We start from the raw sequence: 23,667 nt of genomic DNA, 5'->3' as shown, positions 1-23,667 counted from the left end.
CCCCAAAAAATGCCGTTTGCCTCTTTAATTTTGCAACGTGACCAGAAACAATGCAGCGTCCGAGGCTCAGCGCCTTGATAAGGCGCCGGTGGGGAAAGCCTTTCTCTCCTCCTCACGAACCTGCGGTGAGCTGATAACGTGTAAAGCACCTCGGGGGGAGGACCGGGGCAGGGAATCTCCCCGTCCCCTCCGCGTGGCCGGGGCGCGGGGCTGGGCCGTGTCCCGGCCCCGGGTGACCTCCAGCATCACGTCACCTCTCGGAGGAGCTGAGTTCATGTCTGGCCGTCCCGGAGCTGGGATCGCTCCCGGCCCGTCCCTGCCCGTGTGCCGGGCTGAGCCGGGGGTCGGGGTGGGCTCAGCCCCGGGTGGGCACGGCCCGGGGGTGCAGGGGGTGCCGGGGTGTCCCGGGAGCGGAGCGGAGGGGCTGGCGGCGCTGGCGGCGGGGGGATGCTTTCCCGGTGACTCACAGCATTCCTGGCAGGTCAGCGGCGGCCGCAGGACACCCCGACAGCTCCGGCCGCCCCTGGCCTCCGCCTGAACTCCGCTGGCAAAGCAAATTCCCCCCTTTGCCAGATGCCGGGGTTCCGCGAGGCCGGGGGGAGGCAGCGGGGTCCCCGCGGGAGGATGGGGACAGGGGACAAGGGACGGAGCTCACGGCAGTGTCTGACCTCTCTGTGGCCCGGGCGCTTCCTCCTCTGCCGCTTCTGCAGAACCCCGAGGAGGAACGGGCTCCCCACAAGCAGCCCTGCTGCAGCCCCGGCTCCGAGCACTGCCCAGCTCCGTGACTCAGTTTCCCTTTGCTGAGGCGAGGAGAAGCAGTGCTGACCCCTCTGATGCACAGAGACAGGGAATTCCCACTGCTTCTCCCCAGCCTCCTTTTGGGAACATCCCAGTCCATCTACCGCTTGCATTTCCCCCCACCCAAAGAATTCCCCTTTATCTTTTCAACTTCAGCCCTCTGAATCCGCTCCTGGCTTCCCTCAGGGTGCTTCCCCAGCAGAACTCTCCATCTTTCTGCATCCCTTTCTGCATCTTTCACCACCCTCAGCCATCCTGCTCTGCTGCCCCCCTTGTTCACGTCACGAGTGGGTCAGTTCCCCGCAGCCGGGGCAGGATGGCTGCTGGGGACAGGAGGTGGCAGCAGCCAAGTGGCCCCGAGGCACGCGAGCCCCGCGGTGGCCGCGGCCCGCCCGGTGCTCAGCACGCAGGAATGCCGTGAGCTTGCAAAGTGGTTTCAGCGAGACGTTATCTAATGGAGGAGGAGGAGGAGGGTGGATTAAGCCAAACCCACAGCACCGGCTTTCAATTACACCAAGTGAATTTACGGCTTCTCCTGACACAGTAAACACGCGCTGACGGGGTCCTGACCCGGCATTTCCCCTCCGTGCCCCGGCCGGCAAAGCCAGCAGCCTCCCGCGGGTGCTGCGGCAGCGAGGAGCCCTCCGGGCTGGGCTCTGCATTATTCATCACACGCACAGGGCATGCCGTGGTGCTGCGGTGGGCACTGCCCCCTGAGCTGCCCACCTCGGGCCGCCAGGGATGGGGAGTGATGGAAACCTGGGAGAAAAACGGCCTGGCAGCGTCCTCTGGCTGGGAGTGATGCAGCCCCGGGGCTCTGGGTGACACTGCAGCACCCGGGATGGAGGGTGCTGCGCTCCCACGGGTGGGTGATGCTCGGTGACCTTCCCTCAGAGCTTCACTCCATGTCCCTGCATGCATCCTGCCATCCCCGTGCCTCGGTTTCCCCCGGGAGCAGGGAAGGCTGGGTGTGGCAGCAGAAGGGTGAGCTGAGCAAGCTGGATGAGCCAGGACAGGATCTCACAGCCGGGGCCGGCAGCTGCCCGGTGGCACTGCAGACCAGGGCTGAGCGTGAGGTGCCCCAGCACGTGTGCCAGGGCATGCCTGGCATCCTGTGCCAGCCACCTCTGCTGCCTGAGCCGGGTGAGTCAGCAGCACCCCTCACCCCTGCCCTGCTCCAAAGGGGTCCAGTGAGGGGCACCTCACTCCTGCAGCCCCAGCCCAGCTCTGCTGGGCACCTGAAACCCACAGCCCTTTTGGCCGTGTCGGAGGAGCCCTGGCCATCTGCTGGCACCTGGCTGTGGGGGTGAGGCGGGGCTCGGTGGCACTTTGGGCAGTGCAGCCTCCCAGCCCCAGGGCCACAGCAGCGCCCCGGATCAGGCACCTGGCCAGGAGCGTGACCGGGGAGCCCGGCAGGGCTGCTGGGGTGACGTCCTGGCAGCGCTGCTGACGTCCAGCACAGGGAAAAGCCCTCCCTAGAGCAAATACACAGCGGGGCTGTGCAAACCCAGCTTGGAGGGTGGCTCTGGGCTGGTATCTGGGTCCCATCTGGCTGCTGTTTACCTGTCTGCTGGAATCCACCCTGCAAACTTCCTCCTTGGACGGGCCAAGGGGCCCAGCTCGGCCGTGCCAGGCTCGCAGGGAGGACCCTGGAACCCCAAACCCTGATGGTGATGCTTTGCCCCTGCACAGGGAAGTGCAGAGTGGATCCCAGTGGGGTTTGGGAGGATTTGGGCAGCAGCCCCTGCCAGGTTTCCAAGCCCACAGCCAAACCCTGCCAGCACCAGCCTGGCCCCATGCAGCCCCCAAAACTGCAAACCAGCAGTGTTCAGGAGACAGGCAGGGCTGCTGGGCCCCTTTCCAGAAGGGTTCAGGCAAGTCATGGCATTCCCACCAGTGCCTCAGTTTCCCCCTCAGCCTGTCCCTCCCAGACCCGCGGCGGTGGCTCTGTGACGTGCAGGGACCTGCCACCGTGCAGGGAGGGGACAGTGACAGAGGCAGGACCCTGCCTGCCTCCCCTTCACAGGCAGCTGCGACCTCTCAGCCCCTCGCTGCACACAGGAGCCACCGGCTGCTCTGCCCCGGGCACAGGGGGACCAAGAACCCCCCAGCCCATCCTGCACCAGGGAACAGGGGGACCAGAGAGTGCTCGGCCACAGGAGCAGCTCCGTGGTTCAGCACATGAGCCCTTCCCTGGGTGCTCCCAAGGCAGTGAAGGAGCCCCCAGTTCTCCTCACCCCCCCAGTCCAAGGGCTGCAAAGGGAACCTCCAACACAGCCCCCACCACCTGGATGGAGGATTGGATGGATGGATGGATGGATGGATGGATGATGGATGGATGATGGATGGACGGACGGATGGACGGACGGACGGACGGACGGACGAATGGATGGACGAATGGATGGATGAATGGATGGATGGATGGATGATGGATGGATGACGGATGGATGGACGGTCGGATGGATGAATGGATGGATGATGGAGGGATGGATTGGATGGATGATGGATGGATGATGGATGGATGGACGGACGGATGGACGGACGGATGGATGGACGGATGGATGAATGAATGGATGGATGGACAGCGAGTCTGAGGCCCAATACACTTCATTACACCCTGCAGTGGAACACCCCCACACCCTCACTCTTGCAGTACTCAAGGCTCTGTTCCCACCTTGGAAAGGGGGGAAACTGAGTCAGGGAAGGCAGGGCATGGAAGCTGGGCGGGAAGGATGGCGGCAGGGCAGGGATGAGCCCAGCCCCAGTGCTGTGCCCGCGTTGGTTGTGAAAGCAGCTGGTTATCAGAGCGCGGGCGTCACGCCGCAGCCAGCGGCTTCCAGGAAAGGAAGGAAGTGTGGGGTCACCCGGCCCCGCTGCCGCCCTTTTCCAGCAAACAGCCCAGGCCTGCTGATAACGGGGCCCTGCCAGGGCCACCCAGGAATTCAGAGCCAATGGCCACACATGCTGCCCTAAATGCAGGATTTTCCCCCGTTTCCTCTCCCACAAAAGCAAGAGATGGTGCTGGGCAGCAGTGGATGGTGCTGGTGGCACCTGACTCCTGTGCAGGGCACAGAGCAGCATCACAGCAGCAGCAGCCCAGTTCCACCCCAGAGAGCCTTACTGGTAGGACCTGGGAGTCACTGGCTGGGTTTGCTCCTGTGAAAAGGTGCTCTGGGATGTGTTTCCTGCAGGGCTGCCCCAGCACGAGGTGGATAACCCCAGAGCAAGGCTGGACAGGGATGGGGGGTGTGATGGGGAGCTGCTCCCACCCGCCTGGGCCTCTCCCAACACCTCGCACTGAACAGAGCTGGAGGCCATAAACCAGCAGGACACTGGGCAGTCCCACTGCAGTAACACAGCCCTGCAGCAGCAGCAGCAAGGCAGGATCCCACCCCGGACACCTTCCTGCCATGCAGAGCGGCCCAGGAGAAGCAGGAGCCTGGAGCCTGCTCCTCCCCGATACTGGGAATAATTACATGATTATGCGATTTGGAAGCAAAGTGCAGATTAATCTCTGATCTTGTTAGCCTGTGTTTTACCATCTGCTTCGTGCACGCAGGAGAAGCCCTCATCCCACGCTGGGGAAAGGCAGCGGGAACCCCCGGGGAGAGGTGAGTCCCACACAGAGCAGGGGGTGCTGTAGGAAAAGGGTGGCTGGGGAGCCGAGCACACCGGGACAAGCGGATGCCACCCAAGGCACCAGCTGTCAGGCACGGCCGCGATTCCTGGAAGCCGGGCTGGATCCGGCTCGGCACGCACGGGGCTGGGCTGCGCCGCGGCTCCTCCTTTGGCCAACAAGGGCAGGTGACAGCGATGACGACGGTGGCCCGCGGTGGGGGAGCTGCCGGGAGGGAGATGGCAGAGTTCAAACCGCAGGGAGAGGTTTACAATTGTCCAGGTGGGATACAGAGATAGAGAGGAGGGACGGAATGCAGCGGGTCTGTGGCAGAGGACGCGGTGGCCCCGGGCTCCTCAGGGGCTCTCCCTTCTCCTCCACTCAGGAGGTTTTTGCCAAACTGGGAGGGCAAGATCTGCCTTTTATTGTGCTCGTGCCAGGAGATTTTTTCCTGTGCAGAGCCAGGCCCAGCCTTTGCAGCAGTGCCAGGTCTCCTGCAGATGGGGATGGGTTTCCACTGGGATCTCTCCAGGACGGGACAGCACCAGTCCGAGTCCCTCTGCACTCTGGAGTGACACTGGGACAGTGACGGCACCCAGGAACCTCCCTGTCACCAGCTGGGCTGACCTGAGAGCTGGTGCCCGTGTGCCACGGGCATTGGGGTGCAGGGGTGCCCCTCTGCCCCCTCGCCCTGGATTGCAGCAGGGCCCGGTGACGGCTGAGCTGCACAAGGGGACAAACGGCACAGCCACAGCCCATGCCGGGGGTCCCAGGCCAGCCCAGCCCATCCCCAGAGCACCCACCCCGGCGGGGATGCAGCCCCCTGCAGCTCGGACCCCGACCCGGCCCTGCGCAGCCCCCGCGCTCCCGGCCGCGTGTCGGGGGCAGATGAAAGGGATTTCCCCGCTGACCTCCTCACCCCGCACTGTTTGCACCTCCTTTCCCGCACGCAGACAGGCATTTTTCCCATGCTCGGGGGGTCAGGGCCCTCCCTGCACTCCAGGACGGAGCAATGCCAGGAATGTACCTGGGAACAGGCAGGGTTTTGCAGGGTGGGGGGGAAGAGGAGAGCTCAGCCCCCTCCTGCCCGCAGTTAGCCACCGACACTCGTTCCACAGCCATTCAAAGGCGCTTTTCTTGTGCAAATGCTCTGCAGGAAGAAACCTGTTAAGCGGGGCAGGTGGGGCTGCACTCGGCCCGAGCCTCGGGCACGGATGTATTTTGTGTCCCCCAAGTGGTGCCAGTCCCTGGTGCTGTCGCCGGGCCAGGTCCAAGTCCCCAGGCACGGTCAGGGGTCTCACCAGTGCGGCTGCACCAGCTCAGCCTGCTCCAAAGAGCACTCAGCTGATTCCAGCCACGGCTTCCCCTTGCTCTTTCATCCCCTTGATGGGGTGGAATAAGCTCATTTCCCCACTCCAGCCTCACAGGGGCTTCCTGGCCCCCCTGTGCCTCAGTTTCCCTGGGCTAAATCAGGGACAACATCCCCTGGAAGTGGAGCCCAGCTGCCCACAGCACATTCCAGTGTCTCTGCCATTATCCCAGGGTGGGCAGCCAGCTTGGATCCTAGAGTTTCCCTGGGCCCAGCTTGGAGGCTGCACTTCCAGCCTGTGACAATCCCTTCCCAGCTGTGCCAGGATGATATGGAATAACACAGGAGAAATGTGATTCCCTTTACTCCTCCCCACCTCGGCCTTGCATCACCCGGGATAACAATGAAGGGGAAATGAAAATGAAGTGTTTTGGGACAAACCCTGGGCCCCAGCTCAGGAGTGGTGGGATGGTGCCAGGAGCTGCCCAGGGTGTGCTCCCATCACCCAGCAGGGAACAAGCCCCACGCTGGGCACTGCCCCCAGGCTGTGTCTGTGCCCCCTCCCCTCTCTTTATATCCCTGCTCCTTCTCCAGGGGGTGACACAAATCCTCTCCTGGACTCTGCTGCCTGTGCACAGGGATGATCCGGGTGTCTGCAGCTCAGGGTGACAGAAGGGTGGGAACCCTCCTGGGGGGCAGGAGGGGAAGCCAGGCTGGGCAGCCCAGGACACGCCACGTGTGCAGGGGACAGGCTGCTGGGGACAAAATCTCTCAGGGGCTGGGGGATCCCCCGCTGTGCTCTCAGGGAAGGGATGTGGGTGGCACATCCATCACCCCACACCCCGGTGCATCCCACTTTGCCCTGTTGCTCTCGGCAGGAGGGTTTGCTTGTAAACAGCAGCCCCTGGGTAACACTTCTAATCCCTCTCTTGGCTATTATTCATCCCCAGCTAACCTTAAAGCCTCCCCCTTTTTCTCTGCGAGGCACCCCCAGAGCAGAGGAAATTCCTCAGCCCTGACGTGATGTGAAACACGAGCGGCTCGGCCCCAGCCGCCCCCTTCCCTGCCCCAACCTACCCGGGCCATTTCCCAACCCAGGTTTCCCTGTAGCATCCCACTCCCCCCGCTCCTTTTCTTTTTTTTCTCTTTTTTTTTTTCTCTCTTTCTTTCCCCAACCCCCCTTTTCTGCTTTAGACATTGTAACCCGAGAGGCTGGAAATGCAGCTCCTTTCATCTTCCATTTCCCACATCCTGAGAGTCTGGGGAGAAGGAGCCCACCCAGATGAAGGAATCCCAAATATGCGGCTCCTTCCACCTCCCCGATCCCCTCCGCCGCCCCCCGTGAGGCTCTATTCACAAAGCAGATTAGCCATGCTGCCGCCTCCCCGCACACCTCGCCCCAAAAAGCCCGCGAAAAAGCCAACATACAAAAAAAAAAAAAAGAGAAAAAAAGAATAAAAATTACAATTATTAAGCAGAAATCCCCACGGCTGCTCCTGCCAGGGAACAGGATGGGTCTCAGCACCTCCTGTCCCCCTCTCAGGTCCCATCACCTGGTGGGAATTGGCACCCAAATCCTGGGACTGGGTGCTGCCTGAGGGGGGTTTTGGGGAGCTGCAGCATGAAAGATCCAGCCAGGACCTTTCTCCTGCCTGTGATCGGGTGATTCCAGCCCCAGGATGTGCCGTGTGGTCCCCAAGCTGTCACCACTGCCTTGTGATCCCCGCCGGGTCTGGGGGGACCCTGAGGATGAGGATGAGGAGGAAAAGCAGTGCCCAGGCAGCGCCCTGTGCCTCGCTGGCTCCCAGCGCCCGTGATCCAAACCCACGGGACCCTGGGAGCCCTCCCCTGTCTGGGGGACACCGTGCACCCTGGGCTTGTCCTCATTCTGCAGGGATGTCCCTCACACGCCAGGAACGTGCACACATCTCACTGCACTTCAAATCTGAGACCCCAGAGCACCTTCGTGTGGCTGGGGGGTGGCTTGGAGCAGCTGGTGACACACGGGGTGTCCCAGTGGTGGCACACAGGGTGTCCCAGAGGTGGCACACACAGTGTAGGGTGGCTTGGAGCAGTGGGTGACACATGGGGTGTCCCAGAGGTGGCACACACAGTGTAGGGTGGCTTGGAGCAGTGGGTGACACACGGGGTGTCCCAGCAGTGGCACACAGGGTGTCCCAGAGGTGGCACACACAGTGTAGGGTGGCTTGGAGCAGTGGGTGACACACAGGGTGTCCCAGCTGGTGACACACAGGGTGTCCCAGAGGTGGCACACACAGTGTAGGGTGGCTTGGAGCAGTGGGTGACACACGGGGTGTCCCAGCAGTGGCACACACAGTGTAGGGTGGCTTGGAGCAGCTGGTGACACACGGGGTGTCCCAGAGGTGGCACACACAATGCCAGCAGGGATTGCTCACTGCGGGTGGGTCCGAGCATCCTCACTCCCCCTCTCCTCCCCTCTCCGGGCTCCCACTCCCACAAGCCAAGGTGGGCAAAGGCCTTGGTGCCCTGCTCATGGGGGACGGGCATTGCTGAGATTCCTCAAATCCCTTTTTCCAGGTGCCATCAGGGAAGGGTCCGGGCTCCCCCGGGGACCCGCAGGTCGCTGCCTCACCCCCTCCCTGGGCCAGCGGGTTCCCCCGAGCTGGGGCAGCCCGAGCAGAGCCAGCCAAGGCCAGGCAGTGCCTCAGAGCCGCCGGTGGAGAGGCACAGCCCCGGGGTGTCACGGCGCCCCGGCCCCGCATCCTCCCGGCCGGGGCTGCCCGGGGGCACTGACCTTGCTGCTTTTTTCCAGGACATCAGTGCCAGCCTGAATTATAACCCCTCGCCCCAGGAGCTCCTGGGGAGCCTCTGTCTCCCCGCTGGGTATCGCCCCGGCCCTCCCCGTTTTCACCTATTTGCTAATTGTGCTGGCGGGGAAGGCGAGGGGGAGGAAACACAAAAAGTAAACTGCGAAAGCAACACTGCGGCTCCAAGGGCCCAGCACAGCAATCAAGCGATAAAGCAGTAATTAAGCCTGATTATCATGCAAGGCAGCCCCGGTTAGACTGGAATGCCGCTGAAGAGCCTGAAAGCTGCCGGGATTGTTTGCAGGGCTCGGAACTGATCTTTTGATGTCTGCTGGGAGCTCCTCTCCCCCAGACCTGCCATCAGCCCCATGTGCCACCCCAGGGTCCCGTTTCTCCCCGGGCACGGCCCTGGTTGGGTTTTTCCTCCTTGCAAGCCCTGAGGAGTCTCCTCCGGGCTGCAAACTGCTCGCCGAGGGCTCACGGCAAGGGCTGGGGCTGCTCCAGGATGGGCAGGGGACAGGACCGGGGGACATCCCTGCCAGGGCAGTGTGGCTGCTCTCCTGCACCCACCTCGGCGGATTTCATGCCAGGGGAAGAGGGCTGGGAGAGAAGTGATCCCCAGGGATGAGGGCAAAGCGGGTGAGAGCAACAGGATGGGGTTTATTGAATTTATTTTGAATGTCTGACACATCCCCACGGCCTCGCCCGGGCTGGCAGGGGAAAGGTGAGTATGTGGAATGGGCTGGGGGGGAAAAGGTGACTCCTAGCCCTGCTTTGGGGTCATTTTGGGAACAGGAATGCATCTGGCTGGGTTAATCTGCAAAGAGATGGATAGGCTGGGAGGGGTGGCTGCCCCCAGCTCCACATGGCCAGGACACAGCAGTGAGCTCCCAATGCCAGGAGGGGTTTCCCCATCCAAGGGCACCCAACACTGAACTCCCCAATGCCAGGAGGGGTTTCCTTGATCCAAGAGGATCCTGTCCTGAGCTCCCCAGTGCCAGGAGGGGTTTCCCCATCCAAGAGGATCCTGTCCTGAGCTCCCAATGCCAGGAGGGGCTTCCTTGATCCAAGAGGACCCAACCCTGAGCTTCCCAATGCCAGGAGGGGTTTCCCCATCCAAGGGCACCCAACACTGAACTCCCCAATGCCAGGAGGGGTTTCCTTGATCCAAGAGGATCCTGTTCTGAGCTCCCCACTGCCAGGAGGGGTTTCCCCATCCAAGAGGATCCTGTCCTGAGCTCCCAATGCCAGGAGGGGCTTCCTTGATCCAAGGGGACCCAACCCTGAGCTCCCCAATGCCAGGAGGGGTTTCCCCATCCAAGGGCACCCAACACTGAACTCCCAATGCCAGGAGGGGTTTCCTTGATCCAAGAGGATCCTGTCCTGAGCTCCCCAGTGCCAGGAGGGGTTTCCCCATCCAAGGGGACCCAGCCCTGCTGGCAGCAGGAAGAGCCGGCCGCTGACTCAGTGGCGGGCCAAAGGAGCAGCCGGGCAGGTTTCCACACGAGGATGACTCCGGCCCCAGCTCATCCCGGCTGCGAGGCACGCTGCTCCCTCCGACGCCAATGAGCAGGTTCGGGCAGAGCTGCTTCTCCCGAGGAGTCAGGGACAGGCAGCCCCCGGGACAGCCCAGCAGCTCCGGGCCGGCTCTGTTTGTCAACAGGTTTGCAGGGCAGCCCCTTCGGTGCCTTTCATCATCCTGGCAAAGAATTTGATAATGAGTTCGGGGCCAAATGCTAAGTCACCTCATCCCACGGCGGAGCAGCGACTGGCAGAACCAGTTGTCCCAAATATGCCCAGGCGTCTGGGTGGGAATAAGGCAGGAGAAAGGCGCTGCCTGCCCCTCTGCCTTGCATCACCTCGAATTGCAACAACAATATATTAATTAAAAAAAAAAACCAATTATATATTTTAAACAAAGAGGAATGGAAGTGCTGCGTCAGATTTTCCACACTTTTCCCTAAATAAAAATGTCACTTTCTGGGGAAAACGGAAGGTAGATTTTCCAGTTTTTGGTTGGCTCAGCCCCTGAAAGAGGATGTGTCACATTCTGGGTAAATCTAAAAGCGGCAGCTGTGGTGTGAGTCCTTCCCGGCCACTGCAAGGGCTGGGCCCCAGCTCCAAACCCCACTTTGGGGGGTGCCTCTTGGTTGTATTTAATCCCTTTTTTTCACACTAAAGGGGATAGGATCTCAGCAGCATTTCCAGTAAACCCCATTCGATTTCAAGCAATTCATGCCACAAGTATGTGTGGGATGCCAGGAACTCCTCGCTCTTGCCGAGGAGCAGGAGCCCAGATGGGCTTTGTCTGGAATAACTCAGCTCCCAGCGGCTGGAGCTCTTTGCTCCAAATGCTAATAGAGTGAGTAATCAGAGCTCTCCATCCAGTAAATTATTTATCTTATCTCTGGAACTCGGGGAGCCATCTCAGCCAGCGACTTCTGCGGAAAAAAGACGACCGGGGCGGGCGTGTAAAAAACCTAAAAAACAGCGATATTAGTCAAGAGTGCCCAGCTGGAAGGGCCACTTTTACTGGAAAGGGGAAAAGTTCAGGCGGCGCGATGAGGCAAGCGCGGGGCGCGGGGCGCGGGAAGCGCGGCTTCCCGGGAAAACGCGGGGGGCGTGGCCGCGCCCGCGGGGGCGGGGCCCCGTGGGCCCGGCCCGCCGCCCTCACCGCCCGGCCCGGCCCGCCGCCGGCATGCTGCTCTCCAAAATCACCTCGCTGGCGCATCTCCGCTCCGGCACCGCCGGCGAGCTGCACCCCGCCAAGCTACAGCCAGGTCAGGGGCGCCCGGCGTGGGGGGTGCCCGTCCCGGCTCGGGGCCGGCCGGGGCAGCGGGCGGAGCGCTGACGGGCGGGTCTCGTCCACAGGGAAGGAGAAGGAGCCGCTGGAGCAGCTGTACCGGGTGGGCCCGCTGCTGGGTAGCGGCGGCTTCGGCAGCGTGTACTCGGGGATCCGCCTCTCGGACGGCGCCCCGGTAAGTGGCGGGGCCGGCGGCGGGCGGAGCGGGAGGGGGCTCGGCGGGGCGGGCGCCCGGCTCATGCCGCCGTTCCCCTTGGCTCGCAGGTGGCGATTAAACGCGTGGCCCGGGACCGCATCTCGCAGTGGGGCGAGCTGGTGAGTGAGCGGGAGAAGCCGAGGCGTGGCGGGCGGGGATGAGCGGAGACGCGGAGGGTGGAAAGCGGGACGGCGCGGGGGGAGCGGGTGTGGGGTCACCGGGGGACGCGGGGCATCCCGGGCCGGGGAATGCCTGGCGCCGATGGGGGCGGGCAGGGGGACACCGGGATGTCCAGGAGCGGTGGGAGAGGGCAGGGAGACACCGGAGCATCCCCTGAGCGGGGGGATGCTCAGCACCGGTGGGTGCGGGCAAGGGAACACCGGAGCTTGCCGGGGACGAGGGTGGCTGAGCCCCGCTGATGGCAGCGTGGTCCCCCCGCAGCCCAGCGGCAGCCGTGTGCCTCTGGAGATCGTGCTCCTGAACAAGGTGGGCTCTGGCTTCCACGGCGTCATCCAGCTCCTGGACTGGTTCGAGCTCCCGGACAGCTTCGTGGTGGTGATGGAGCGTCCGGAGTCGTCGCAGGACCTCTTTGACTTCATCACGGAGCGGGGGTTCCTGCCGGAGGAGATGGCGCGGGGGCTGTTCCGCCAGGTGCTGGAGGCCGTGCGGCACTGCAACAACTGCGGCGTCCTGCACCGCGACATCAAGGACGAGAACATCCTGCTCGACCTGGCCACGGGCGAGCTCAAGCTCATCGATTTCGGCTCCGGCACCTTCCTCAAGGACACGCTCTACACGCAGTTTGACGGTGAGCCCGCGGCCGGGTGCGCTCCCGGGGCCGGGCTCCGGAGGTTTCCCCGTGGCGGGGGGGACGGCCTGAATTCTGCAGCCGCTGCCAAGTTGCTGTTTGGCACGGGGAGGATGTTGTGAAACGGGAGCCGGCTCCCGGCCCTGCTGACAGCCTCCGTCACCCAGCCTGGCTCGGGCTGGGGCGGGGGAAGCCAGCGTGACAAAAACACCCTGGGGAGGGGGGAGCAGAGGGGGGTTTGCAAAACCCGAGCACCGGCCGGTTTGGTTTGCAGGTGCGGAAGGGCTGGGGCTGCTCCTCTCCCCTTGTTTGCCTTGGTTTATAATTTTAATTTTTTTTTTCCCATCGCGGGGGGGTGGAAAGGCGTGGTTTTTTCCCCACCCGTAGGTGGGTTTTTTCCTCGCCTGTAACGGCCGGGCCTTCCCCGGGCCCTGCTGCCCTCTTCTGGCACCGGCGCTCTCCTTTTACAACCCAAAGTTTGTAAACAAGAGTCACGTGCTGGCGGGAAGGCGGGCGGGTCACGCCGGGTGCCGGCGACGCCCGGGGATGCTGTGGCCGGGGCTGACGGGCTGCTGTGTCCCGCAGGAACGCGGGTGTACAGCCCCCCGGAGTGGATCCGCTTCCACCGCTACCACGGCCACTCAGCCACCATCTGGTCTCTGGGCGTCTTGCTCTACAACATGGTGTGTGGGGACGTCCCCTTTGAGCAGGACGAGGACATCATCCGGGGCCAGCTCTTCTTCCGACGGCGCATCTCTCTCGGTGGGTGCCCAGCTCTGGATCCTCTGATGTTCTCAGCAGCTCTCCCAGGGGGCTCTGCAGGGCCTCCACTGCCCTGGGGGGCTGCAGGAGGTGGCACATGTGTTGCCATCCTGCTCTCCTCCCAAGCAGAGGGTGGATGGGGAGGCTGGGGACAGGCTCTGCCCTGCAGACAGTGGCACAGGGTGGACAGGAGCCTGCTCTGACTGACCACTGCTTGCTGCTTTCTCTCCTCAGAGTGCCAACACCTCATCAAGTGGTGTTTGTCCATGCGCCCCTCGGACAGGCCGTCCTTGGAAGACATTTTCAACCACTCTTGGCTGCAGGACATTCACCTGGAACCAGCTGAGATCCACCTGCACAGTTTGATCCAGGAGCCTGACAAGTAACAGCTCCATGCAGCTCCTGGTCATAAGAAGCAAAGAAAACCAGACTTTTTCATCTTGACCGTAACACTGAGCAGGGATCCTCAGCTGTTCTCAGATGGGAATGTGCACATCTTGCCCTGGAGCTGGGCTGGGGACCTGCTCTTCCAAGTTCTGGTAGCCACCCTCCCGGCCATCTGTCCTGGACTCCATCTGAATGACCTTGTCTCTTCTGAGATTTTACCAGTAATTTTTTTGGACTGGTTTTGGAGGCTCTCAAGTGTCATCGTGACCTGCAGAATTGGATGACTGCAAGAAAAGTTTCAATGGGGGAAAACTGTGGGGAGGGCAGAGCCTGTGGCAAAGTGGCTGTCCCTTCTCACTGTCCCTTCTCACTGTCCCCATGCTCGTGTGCCTTCTGTTTGATCTGAGCTGTGCTGGAGGAAACACTTGACTTTTCCTACAGTGCTGCTTTTCTGAGACTCGCCTGGCCTATAGTTCCTTTTCCCCTTTTCAAAAAGGAAATGGGTCAGAAGATGCTTGGGAACCAAGTGGGTTTTGCCTCGCCTCCTGTGCCTCCATCCCACACGGGTTTTCTGGGGTTCTTTGCTTCTCTGTGCCCTCACGAATGCACAAACAATGCAAACCAACAGCTGTAAATGTGTACATAGTTCTACAGGAGCAAAGCTTGATGTACAGTTGTGAATAGTGATAACATTTTGCCTTTTTTTTCTCATTTCCAGTTTTTGTTTTTAATTTATTTTCATAAATTTGTTGTTCGTTTGTTTTTTAAAGGAAGAGTTCTAGCCGCTAGGATAACTTATTTATTTATTTATAATTCCTGTGGGTTTCCAGCCCATGCCTTGCTTCTACAGCTGCTGATCCCCTGGTTTTCCATTTGGGTCTTCCCTCTGTTTCTGTCCTGTGTCCATCCCCGGGCCCGTTGTGTTTCCATTGGATGTCTGGTGGAGGTGTGGGGTGGTTGCTTCTCCCCAGCTGTCTGTGTACATAGTTCTGGGTGCTGTTCTTTCCTTGCCACGTGCAGATCTCAGTTTGCAGGTGAATTTGGGTTTTTTCCACGGGTGTCTTGTTTTTTGGGCTGGGGAGGGGGGGCTGGCCTGGGCTGTCTGCACTGTCCAGTCTGTACCTGTAACCAAGTGTGTAGCCGGTGGGTTTTGTTAATAGTTAATATTGTACAGGGGAGTTGAGAAATCTTATTTTTTTTATGCGGTTTTAAATAAAAACAAAACACTTGCTGTGATGGAAACATCCTTTGTTGCGGGGTGGGATGGAGGATATGCTGTGAGTTGTGGGGTACCAGTGACCACACCAGCCACATTTGACTCCAAAGATCCCACCCCAGCCCAAACTGGGACCAGCCAGTCAAAAGCACCACGGGGACAGCCGGATCCATCCCTCCACAGGGTGTTTCCAGAGCTGCCTGCTCCTGGCAGCTCTCCTGGGAGAGATCAAAGAGGTGCTGAGCCCTTTTCGCTCCCATTCATCCGCAGGCTGGTGCGGAGCATGTGCTGGAGCTGGCGAGTAAACAAACATCAAAGCGCCCTTACGAAATCCGGATGTTGTCAGCCAAATTCAATTTTGGTAAGGCAGATCCTGTTGCTCCGGCTCCGTTGGTGTGGCGTGCCGGGGGTGGTGGGTGCAGGAAGCTGCCAGCGGGCTGTCCCCACCTCCAGCCCGGCCAACGCAGAGGAGCAGAGGAAGCTGATCTGCGGATTACGAGAAGTTGGTCGCTATCAGTCAGCAGCGGTCGAGTTTTTTTACCCTCCAAACTGTCAAACCCCATTTCCAGCTCTGCGGTTAATCGGGGATGTTTGTTTGTGTGTTTTCTTATCTTGGTTTGGTTTTTTTTTTTTTTTTTTTAAATTAGTTTACATGTGTTGAATTTTGGAGCCCTGTTTCTGCGTGACCTGCAGCAGCTGCTGCGTGCACAGGGCTGTGTCAGCTCCAGGGAAGGGACAGCTTTCCCTTTCTGTAGGTGACTTTGCAAGTCCCCAGGCCAGACCTGACACAACAGGACTCTCCTTTCCTTGGCTTGCTCCAGAGCTTTTTCCTTAATATCCCCATGTCCCCTGAGCAGTCCCTTCCCCAGCCCACCCCCAGCTCTCCTGTCCTGCTTTCCAACCCATGAACCTGCTAGGAGGGCAGGGGGGGGGCCTGGAGCCACATCCCAGCCTCGTGGAGTGACCTGCTACCATGTCTGTGTCTCTGCCTCGGTGAAGAGAGTGTTAAGTTGGTTTGTTTGTTTTGCTTTTTTTCTTTTTGTTTTATTTTTTTTTCCTATTTCACTCAGCTGCATCTTTCATCTCCTTGGGGCTGCTCGAAGCAGGAAGCACAGCTCCAAACGCCGTCAAAGCTTAGGCCTATTTTGAGATGTGGTTTAGATCTACCCTCCTCTCTCTCTTTTCCCCTCAAGACCATCCAGGAAGCTGCTCTTACACGAACACAAACATCCCCACCCCACCTCCTGCCGCCCTGAGCCCCCCGTGTGCCCCCCGTGCCCCCCGGCAGCAGCAGAGCACTATCGCGGCCTCGCCCTTCCCGTAAGCGCTCGCGACTGTTGCGGTGTTTCTTAGAAAACTGAGCAGGTCCCATGTGGAGCTGGCTGCTGATAGTCCCTTGGCCTCCGCCTGTGGCTGGTGATTTTGTCACCCCCAGGCTCTCGCTGCAAGAGCCAGAGTGTCCCCAAGGTGCCCCTGTCCGAGGGCTGGGTGTTGGATGGTGTGCGTTTGATCCCCAGTGCAGCAGCAGCGCTGAGCAGCACGTACACAAGACTAAGTGCCACCAGATTTGTGTCCCAAGCCCCTCTGGAAAAGGATCAGCGCGTGTTTGGTTCCCTGAGCACCAGCCTTCCTGAGCAGTAGCACCTTCACAAGGTGAAGAGCCACCAGATTCTTGTCCCAGGTCTCTGCCACAGGGAAAGGATCATGGCAGACGTGATGGGAGACCTAAGATGGGCAGTTACAGCATCAGTTGCCTGCTCTCCCCTCCAGGGTGCCCATCACCATGGCACTCAGGGCCTGGGGCAAAGAAGAGCCCTTTTCACCCCTCACTTTTCCTCACTGAGGGGATATTTCCTGCACTTTGGGGACATCAGATATGACAGGAGAGGATGAAAACACAGGAGTTATCCATTGGAAGGTGACTCAGAGGCAGCACTGCTCTCCCACCTCCCTTTCACCAATTTTTCTTGCTCCCCTGTGTCAGCAGGCAAAGCACCCACAATGCAGAAACTGGAAAAAAACAATGAAGCAGGACCAGGAGGAGATTTCAGGCTGGTGGAACTCCAGTTCTGGGAGCACTGGAATCCCATGGATGACTGAAGTCTTTCAAAGGGCCAGCACTCATCACAACTGTGCCTTTCTGTAGACATCCCTCCCCAGCTGAGGTGCTTGGAGATGCAGGAAGGACCAGCCAGGGGAGCCTGGAGCTGCAGCAAAAGAGACATTTATGTCACACATAAATGTGAATGGGAGACGAGCAACAGCCAAGCTTCTGCCACGGCTGGGTGCAGGAAGGACCAGCCAGGGGAGCCTGGAGCTGCAGCAAAAGAGACATTGATGTCTCACACATAAATGTGAATGGGAGACAAGCAACAGCCAAGCTTCTGCCACGGCTGGAGAAAGGCAGATGAGCAGCAAGGAGAAAATCACCTGGGGAGCAGGGCCCGGGCTCACCACAGGGACCTGAAGAGCCAGAAACTCGGAGGTGGCACCTCACCACCTCCCTGTCCTAAGGAAAACATCCAGGTGTCCCCAAGGCACTGTCTCAAACCCTTTGGCCTTCTTGGCACAGTGAGTCACAGCAGCTATTTTCGACTCCTGCCTGAGGTCTTGGGTCGGGGTGAATTATCAGCAAACCGTGTCCCAGGGCTCAGCTCCCCGGGAATGAACCCTTGTGGAAATCAGTCTTTGAGCGCTTTGCCAGCGGCCTGTGTGGCAATAGCATCATCTCCATGTGGGGAAACTGAGGCACAGTGACCCAACTCGCTGGAGATCTTTTGTGGTGGAGCCTGGGCTCACCTGCTTTCCCCTGCCCTCTTTCCTCAGGCTGAGATTTGGGGCAGGAGCTCCCAGCTTTAATCCCCCGGTGTCCCCACGTCCCCTGGGCAGGGGATTGAATCCTGCAGGAGCTCAGACCAAAGCCCTGCTCCCTCTCAGTGTGAAACCAGGGTGAAACTTGTCCCTTCCCAGGCCTCCTGTGACACCCCCACTCTGCTGGGCCAGCGAGGGGGGCCAGGTGCTGGTTTCAGGCACCTGGAGCCCCACTCAAGACCAGAGTCTCATGTTTTGGAGTTTACAGTGACTCTTCCCAGAGCAGAGCTGCACTAACCCTGCCTCCGTGACACATCGAAACTGCATCACTCAGCTTGCGAGTTGGTGGGGGTTTTAAAGAGGAAAAAACACTTATTCACCATAAAAAAACCCAAACCGACCACAAAACCTTTCCAGCGTGTAAAGTTGAGTCAAATTTAGCAGCTTCAGCTAGAGAAACATATTTTGAAAGCTGTAATGGGAGTGTTTCTTTCATCCCTTTCCAAGCTTTTGGTCCCCTACCTCCAGGTAATATTTTTGTGTCCTTACTCACTGGGTTTATTACAGTTAGGAGGGGGTTAAGCAACCCCAAAAATGAAACAACATCTCCTGTTACAAACTGCAACAGCCACTTCAGTGGCCCTCAAATACCACAGAGGCACGTGTGTGAATACGAGGGGCGAGCGGGTGTCGGGATTGAGATCTCACCTGCTGAGAAAGCTGTGAGAGAAACAGAAGCGGCAAAATGTCACTTCGGGTCACCCAAAATTCTCCATCTCCCTCCCTGAAATGGGCAGGCAGGGCTGGGGCCCCCAGCAGCAGCCCCAAGGGAATGCGGCCGTGCTCTGCCAGGCGTGCAGCAGGGATGTGCCCTGGCAGCACCAGGCTCAGTGCCAGGCTATCTGGGGAGCAGGTTGCTCCCTGCAGGGTGCCCACACTCTCAGGGGTGCACACACATGCCCGGGTGTGTGTCCATCCCCCCCAAAGCACACAGACTTGGCTCCATTCGGCCCAGTTTGGCTGCTGCCCTCGTTAATCAACCCTGACACAATCAAGGTGCAACCCTGAGTGCCAAGGACTGGGATTTCACCCTCGGGGTGGGTCTCCTCACCTCTGGGAGCGAGCAGGATGTGGGCAGAGCAGACAATGAGCCCCCCACCCTAGCCAGGGCGGAGGGGTCATTCCTCTGTTGCTCTAGCAGGGTGTTTCCAAACAAAACCTCGATAAAGCCAATAAATGCGCGGAGCAGGAGAAGATGTGTGAATTGCTACGGAAAAGCAGGAGGGGAAACTCCAGGAAGCATGGAGCCCTCAAGCTGGGGAGGAACAGCAAAGCCAGCCCAGCCTGGCCGCAGGGAGGGGACAGCAGGACCCAGAGGAGCCCTGCAGCGATTCCTTCCCAGACGCTAAAAGTGACTCTGGGACAGATGGACAGACTGTCCCTGCTCAGCCCCCGCGGGGGATGGGACCCATTTCCCAGAGTTTGTTACGGGATGAGGGGATTTGCGATAACATTGTTGGATGTGTAATGTGTGATAAATGTGCCAGGGGTTTTGAACTCCGCCTGCAAGGAGCGGCGTCTCCACCCAGCTCCTTCCTGGAAACTCGGCTAGTCCAACACAGCCCCCCCGGCCAGCAGGGCGCTGCTCTCCCCGCAGCTGGCTACCCCCAGATGTGCTATTTTTGCCAGCTCTGAAGTTTCCTTTCTCCGCTTCAGCTTCGGGATGGGAAAAGGAACCGATTCTTCTGTCTCGAGTTTCATTCTCGTTCAGAATCGAAAGCTGCTGGAGATGCTGGGCTCGTTGTCAGAGGGCCAGGGCTCACTCTGCCCCCCCGAAATATCTCCCCGTACCCCGGAGCGGGTGATGGAGAGAGAAAGGACACAAAGCTCGGGGACAGCCGGCAGGTGCCGGTGCCGAGACACCGCGGCGAGCCCCTGCCGCCCTCTGCTGTCAGTCCCAGCCTCCCGAAGTTTGCAGAAAATCCCCTCATTTTGAATATTTCTTCCCTTTTTAAAGTGCTTCCAGCCCTCCCGTGTCCTGAAAGGCTTCTTCTTCCCTAGGGCTTAGTGGCCCTAAGTTCACAAAGGTGAACTTTGTGTTCAAGAAAGGACTGGACCCAGTGCTCTGGTCTAGTTTTCAAGGTGGGGAACAAAGGTTGGACTGGGTGATCTCAGAGGTCTTTTCCAGCCTAAATAATTCCGTGGTTGAATGCAGCTGTGGCACATTCCTCCAGACCCCAGGTGAGGCCACCTTGCTCTGGAGGTTCCCCCTTGGCTGGGGGCGATGGGATTAATTCCTCATCCACTGCCAGGCTGCTGTTTGGGAAGAGAGGGATGCTGTGAAACAGGAGCTCCTGGCCCTGCTGACAGCCTCTGTCACCTCCAGAGGCTCTGCTGGGGCTGGAGCTGGAGCCAGTGTGACAAAAACACCTTTGAAGGGGCAGCAGAGCGGCTCCAGAGCCTGGGCTCTGGCTGGTTTTGTTTGCAGGCACAAAGGGCTTGGGCTGCTCCTCTCCCCTGGTCCGCCCTCACTCATGATTGGGGTTTTTGGGCAGTGAAGGGGAGGATAAACACGGTTTTCCCCACTCGTGGGTGGGTTTTTCTCTGGCATATAAAGGCCAGGCCTTCCCCAGGGTTGCAGTGCCCTTTTCCAGCTCCAGTTCACCCCAGGGTTTGTGACCATGGCCCAGGGGCAGCAGAGAAGGCAGCAAGTCCTGCCAGGTGCCCCAGGGATGCCAGGCCAGGGTCTGGAGCTCCTGTGTCCCACAGGAACGTGGGGTACAGCCCTCCGGAGCAGATCCACTTCCACTGCTGTGAGAAATGGACTTGTAAAGGATCCTCAAAACCTAGAACTTAGAAACTTAGTCTTGTTAAACTTAGCTCACAAATCTGTATGCAAACACTGAGATAAGGTGTGCTGACTTAGGAAGGCCGTGGAATAGAGATGACATTTCTGAGAGAGAGATTGAACTAGAAACAAGTTCCAACGAGTTTCAAAATATGGCTTTGCAAAAAGACCAGATATTTTACAGAATTAGAACCATAAAACATGCATTGCAACAAGACCACGTGGGGTAAAAATATAGGTGATTGGTGTTAAAAGTAATAGCAGCATTGTGTGGCAAAAGCCAATAGGCTGAAAAACATTTATAAGGAATTGTAACCAGGAAATGGGCTGGCTTCTCATGGAATGGCATTGAGTTTTACATCTCTTATGTCTCGCCCTCCATCGAGACTGATAATGGAATGAAATCTTTTAAAACAAACACCTCTCAGTTACCTCATCTCTATAAAATCTGGGAAAACCAACACACAGCCACCACGGCCACTCAGCCACCATCAGGCCCCTGGGTGCCCTGCTCTAAAATGTGAGAGCAGCTCTCTGGCCACAGAAACACACAACTGTGCCAGGCCTGGTCCTGGGGAAGGCTGTGAGAGATCAAAGAATGAGAAACAATTCTCATCTTCACTTGCTGCACCTGTAGAATTTGTTTACCAAAGGGTGGTTTCTGAATCAATCAGTGCTGATGGTGCTTGGACTGGGGGAGCAGTTAGGTCCAGCTGCATCACAACTGTCTATAAAAGCAATGGGTTTCTTAAGATAGATGATTAATCAGCCTTCTGTAATACCTGGAGTCTGTGCTAATTGTTACCCAGCCAGGGTCTGCTGTGACAAGACCACAGCATGGTGTGTGGGGACGAGGACAGGACCAGGACAGGACGAGGACAGGACGAGGACAGGACCAGGACAGGACCAGGACAGGACGAGGACAGGACGAGGACAGGACCAGGACAGGACCAGGACAGGACGAGGACAGGACGAGGACAGGACCAGGACAGGACCAGGACAGGACGAGGACAGGACGAGGACAGGACCAGGACAGGACCAGGACAGGACGAGGACAGGACGAGGACAGGACCAGGACAGGACCAGGACAGGACGAGGACAGGACGAGGACAGGACCAGGACAGGACCAGGACAGGACGAGGACAGGACGAGGACAGGACCAGGACAGGACCAGGACAGGACGAGGACAGGACGAGGACAGGACCAGGACAGGACCAGGACAGGACAAGGACAGGACGAGGACACCACCCAGGGCCAGCTCTTCTCTCTCGGTGGGTGCCAGGGCTGGGGGAGGCAGCAGCTCCCAGGGAGCTCCTCAGGGCCCTCATCTGCCCTGGGGGCTGCAGGATGTGCTGCTGCCATCCTGCTCTCCTCCTGCGAAAAACGCCAACCACTTGGTTTTAACATTTTTAAAGTTTCATAGTAATAAAATGGTTGGAAAAATGGTAATATAATTAGAGTAATGAAAATTTGGACAATTAGGATTTAGGACAATATGAGACAATCAAAAACAAAGTTACAGACAGTTCAGGTACCTCTTTCTGCACAAAATAAGCCCAAAAAAGGACCACGTTAACAGATGATTAACCCTTAAATGCAACAGTCTGTTGCATATTCATACACTTCACACATGATGCATAAATTCTATTAAAACAAAGGATTCTGTCTGGTCAGTGTCAACTTCCTGAATTCTGACGGCATCTTCAGGGCTGAGCAAGGTGGGAAAAAGTTACTTTCTTCTGATAATGGGGCAATAAATTCTTTTTATCTGAAAGATTTAGGTGCCTGTGCCTGCTATCTCAGTGTATGTTACACAGCATAGTTTCTATTTTAACATTACATCATAACCTAAAACTACATTTAACACACTACTTAAGGAAATTAATACAGCATAACTTTCTAACATAACACACATAAGATTCATTTTAATATTTGCGAAAAGCCAATCACAAAATAGGCGTTTTTCACACCTCCCAAGCAGAGGGAGGATGGGAGGCTGGGCACAGCTCTGCCCTGCAGACAGTGGCACAGGGTGGACAGGAGCCTGCTCCGAGTGACCACTGGTGTCTGTCCCAGAGTGCCAACACCTCATCAAATAGTGTTTGTCCACCTATAATAAATGAATAAATGAAATAAATAAAAAGACATTTTGTGTGTAATCAGAGTGGGGGTTTTATCTGGTGGGTGTTTTTTTTTTTTTTTTTTTTTTTTTTTTTTTTTTTTTTTTCGTGTGTGTGGGTTTTTTTCGCTGTTGTTTTACTTTGTTTTTTTTGTTTGGTTGGGGTTTTTTTGTGTTGTTTTTTTTTTTTTTTTTGGTCGGGTGGTTGTATTTTTTGTTGGGTTTTTTTGGTTTTTTGGGTTTTTTTTTGGTTTTTTTGTTTGTTTGTTTGTTTTGGTTTTGGGGTTTTTTTTGCTTTTTTTTTTTTGAATCCTAGAATGGTTTGGGTGGAAAGACACCCTAAGTTCATTTTGTTCCACCCCCTGCCATGGGCAGGGACAGCTCCAGGCGCTCCCCTCCAGGGCAGGGCAACTCCCAGGCTGCTCCAGCCCCATCCAGCCTGGCACTGGGCACTGCCAGGGATCCGGGGCTGCCCACCCTGCAGGGAGCAATTCCTAATTGCAATTCCTAATTCCTGCCCATCCCTGTGGCAGCCATTCCCGCGTCCTGCCATTCCCGCCCCGGGCCAAGGTCCCTCACACGGAGCCCCTTCACGCTTTTTTTTTTTTTTTTTTTTTTTTTTTTTGGTCGGGTGGTTGTATTTTTTGTTGGGTTTTTTTGGTTTTTTGGGTTTTTTTTTGGTTTTTTTGTTTGTTTGTTTGTTTTGGTTTTGGGGTTTTTTTTGCTTTTTTTTTTTTGAATCCTAGAATGGTTTGGGTGGAAAGACACCCTAAGTTCATTTTGTTCCACCCCCTGCCATGGGCAGGGACATCTCCAGGCGCTCCCCTCCAGGGCAGGGCAACTCCCAGGCTGCTCCAGCCCCATCCAGCCTGGCACTGGGCACTGCCAGGGATGCAGGGCCTGCCCACCCTGCAAGGAGCAATGCCTGATTCCCGGTACCCCATCCCTGTGGCAGCCATTCCCGCGTCCTGCCATTCCCGCCCCGGGCCAAGGTCCCTCACACGGAGCCCCTTCACGCTCTCAGGTGTCCCCGGCGCCCTCCCTCCTCAGGATGAACACTCCCAGCCCGGCTCTGGAGCAGAAGGATGGATTTTAACCACGAATTTTCACCCTGCATTTTAACCATGCATTTTAACCATGCATTTTAATCTCTTTTCCCGGGCGGTTTCCCCGTCACCGCCCCCAACCAAGATGGCGCCGCCGGC

At 58.1% G+C, this 23,667-nt stretch overlaps 1 protein-coding gene across 2 annotated transcripts; it reads left to right on the top strand.

Moving 5' to 3' along the window:
• The first annotated feature begins 11,135 nt into the window (after window positions 1–11,135).
• On the top strand, window positions 11,136–22,452 carry PIM1 (Pim-1 proto-oncogene, serine/threonine kinase). 2 transcript variants are annotated; one of them, XM_039699364.1, is made up of 6 exons: window positions 11,136–11,292; window positions 11,384–11,490; window positions 11,580–11,630; window positions 11,953–12,319; window positions 12,905–13,081; window positions 22,420–22,452. In XM_039699364.1, the coding sequence occupies exons 1-6, from the start codon at window positions 11,211–11,213 to the stop codon at window positions 22,440–22,442; spliced, it is 807 nt and encodes a 268-aa protein (XP_039555298.1). In that variant the 5' UTR covers window positions 11,136–11,210; the 3' UTR covers window positions 22,443–22,452. The 2 variants fall into 2 exon arrangements, with proteins under 2 accessions (XP_039555298.1, XP_039555297.1); XM_039699363.1 differs by lacking the exon at window positions 22,420–22,452 and adding an exon at window positions 13,316–14,704.
• The last annotated feature ends 1,215 nt before the right edge of the window (window positions 22,453–23,667 follow it).

This window comes from Passer montanus, unplaced genomic scaffold (genome assembly GCF_014805655.1).
Source record: "Passer montanus isolate IOZ18808 unplaced genomic scaffold, ASM1480565v1 scaffold132, whole genome shotgun sequence".
Classification (NCBI taxonomy): Eukaryota; Metazoa; Chordata; class Aves; order Passeriformes; family Passeridae; genus Passer; species Passer montanus.
The sequence above is the reverse complement of the archived record's forward strand: the minus strand, read 5'-3'. Positions and strand labels throughout refer to the sequence as shown.

Excerpts from the sequence above, each read along its gene's own strand:
- PIM1 (XM_039699363.1), top strand. The coding sequence starts at position 11,211 with ATGCTGCTCTCCAAAATCACCTCGCTGGCGCATCTCCGCTCCGGCACC. Across the intron at positions 11,491-11,579 it reads GCCTCTCGGACGGCGCCCCG|GTGGCGATTAAACGCGTGGC; the intron begins GTAAGTGGCGGG and ends CTTGGCTCGCAG. Across the intron at positions 11,631-11,952 it reads TCTCGCAGTGGGGCGAGCTG|CCCAGCGGCAGCCGTGTGCC; the intron begins GTGAGTGAGCGG and ends GTCCCCCCGCAG.